Source organism: Sphaeroforma arctica (genome assembly GCF_001186125.1).
Source record: "Sphaeroforma arctica JP610 unplaced genomic scaffold supercont1.10256, whole genome shotgun sequence".
Taxonomy (NCBI): Eukaryota; class Ichthyosporea; order Ichthyophonida; genus Sphaeroforma; species Sphaeroforma arctica.
This window is the reverse complement of record NW_014030302.1, coordinates 1-965: the sequence shown is the minus strand read 5'-3', so window position 1 is coordinate 965 and position 965 is coordinate 1. Positions and strand designations below refer to the sequence as shown.

The 965-nt window shown below is 33.2% G+C and overlaps 1 protein-coding gene across 1 annotated transcript; it reads right to left on the bottom strand.

The window, feature by feature from the left end:
* Nucleotides 1-597: 597 nt before the first annotated feature.
* On the bottom strand, nucleotides 598-807 carry SARC_17282 (hypothetical protein; the record flags this gene model as incomplete). Its single annotated transcript, XM_014288621.1, has 1 exon — nucleotides 598-807. A coding segment is annotated over one exon (210 nt), but the record flags the coding sequence as incomplete, so codon positions are not given.
* Nucleotides 808-965: the final 158 nt, after the last annotated feature.

Sequence of the window (965 nt, the reverse complement as noted above, 5' to 3'; positions counted from 1 at the left end):
AATGAAATCGATGTGTGTATGTACATATGTTAATATATATATATATGCAGAATAGAATAGATGTGTGTATGTTCTTATGTTAATATATTTAGGTGGAATGAAATAGATGTGTGTATGTACTTATGTTGATATATAATGTAGAATGGAATAGATGTGCGTGTGTACAATATGTTAATATATTCATGTAGAATGGAATAGATGTGTGTAAGTACAATTGTTAATATATAATATAGAATGGAATAGATGTGTGTAAGTACAAATGTTAATATATTTATGTAGAATGGAATTGATGTGTGTATTTGTACACAGATACATGTGTTAATACACATATGTAGAATGGAATAGTTGTGTGTAGATACATATGATATATACATAGAATGGAATAGATTCGTGTCCGTGTGCGTAGGTACATACATTAATATATATACAAAATGGTATACATGTGTGTATGTGTGTGTGTTTACTTGTATTAATATATATACAAAATGGTATATACATGTTTTATTGTCTATATAGAATACCTCATTCGTTGGGGATATACACCAAAATCTATATTAACTAATACGCTCTAGATATAAATAGAACTACACATTCGTATCACTTGTACAGTTCGATGGGCACAACAGACCTACACATAAAATACAAAACAATAAACGACAGACCTTCTCTCTCCAACTCACCTAAGCCTGCCTTGCAATGCACCGCCACAACACCTTCGGCCCTGTCCATTATATTCAGGAACCGGTCCACAATGTCCATGGAAGGGGTTGTGCCGTCAACAAAGTACATGTCATGATGTTTTATTCCCTATCCAAATAAAGAACCAGAGGAGGGAGAAACAGGAATAAATAAGCTACCTACAGATCCAGCCAAAGCACGCACATTGGGCTAGTACAGCAATATAAAGGGGATTTTATATTTTATTCGAGAGTCGAATTGTCCGAATAAACTACTTGGTTTTGGTA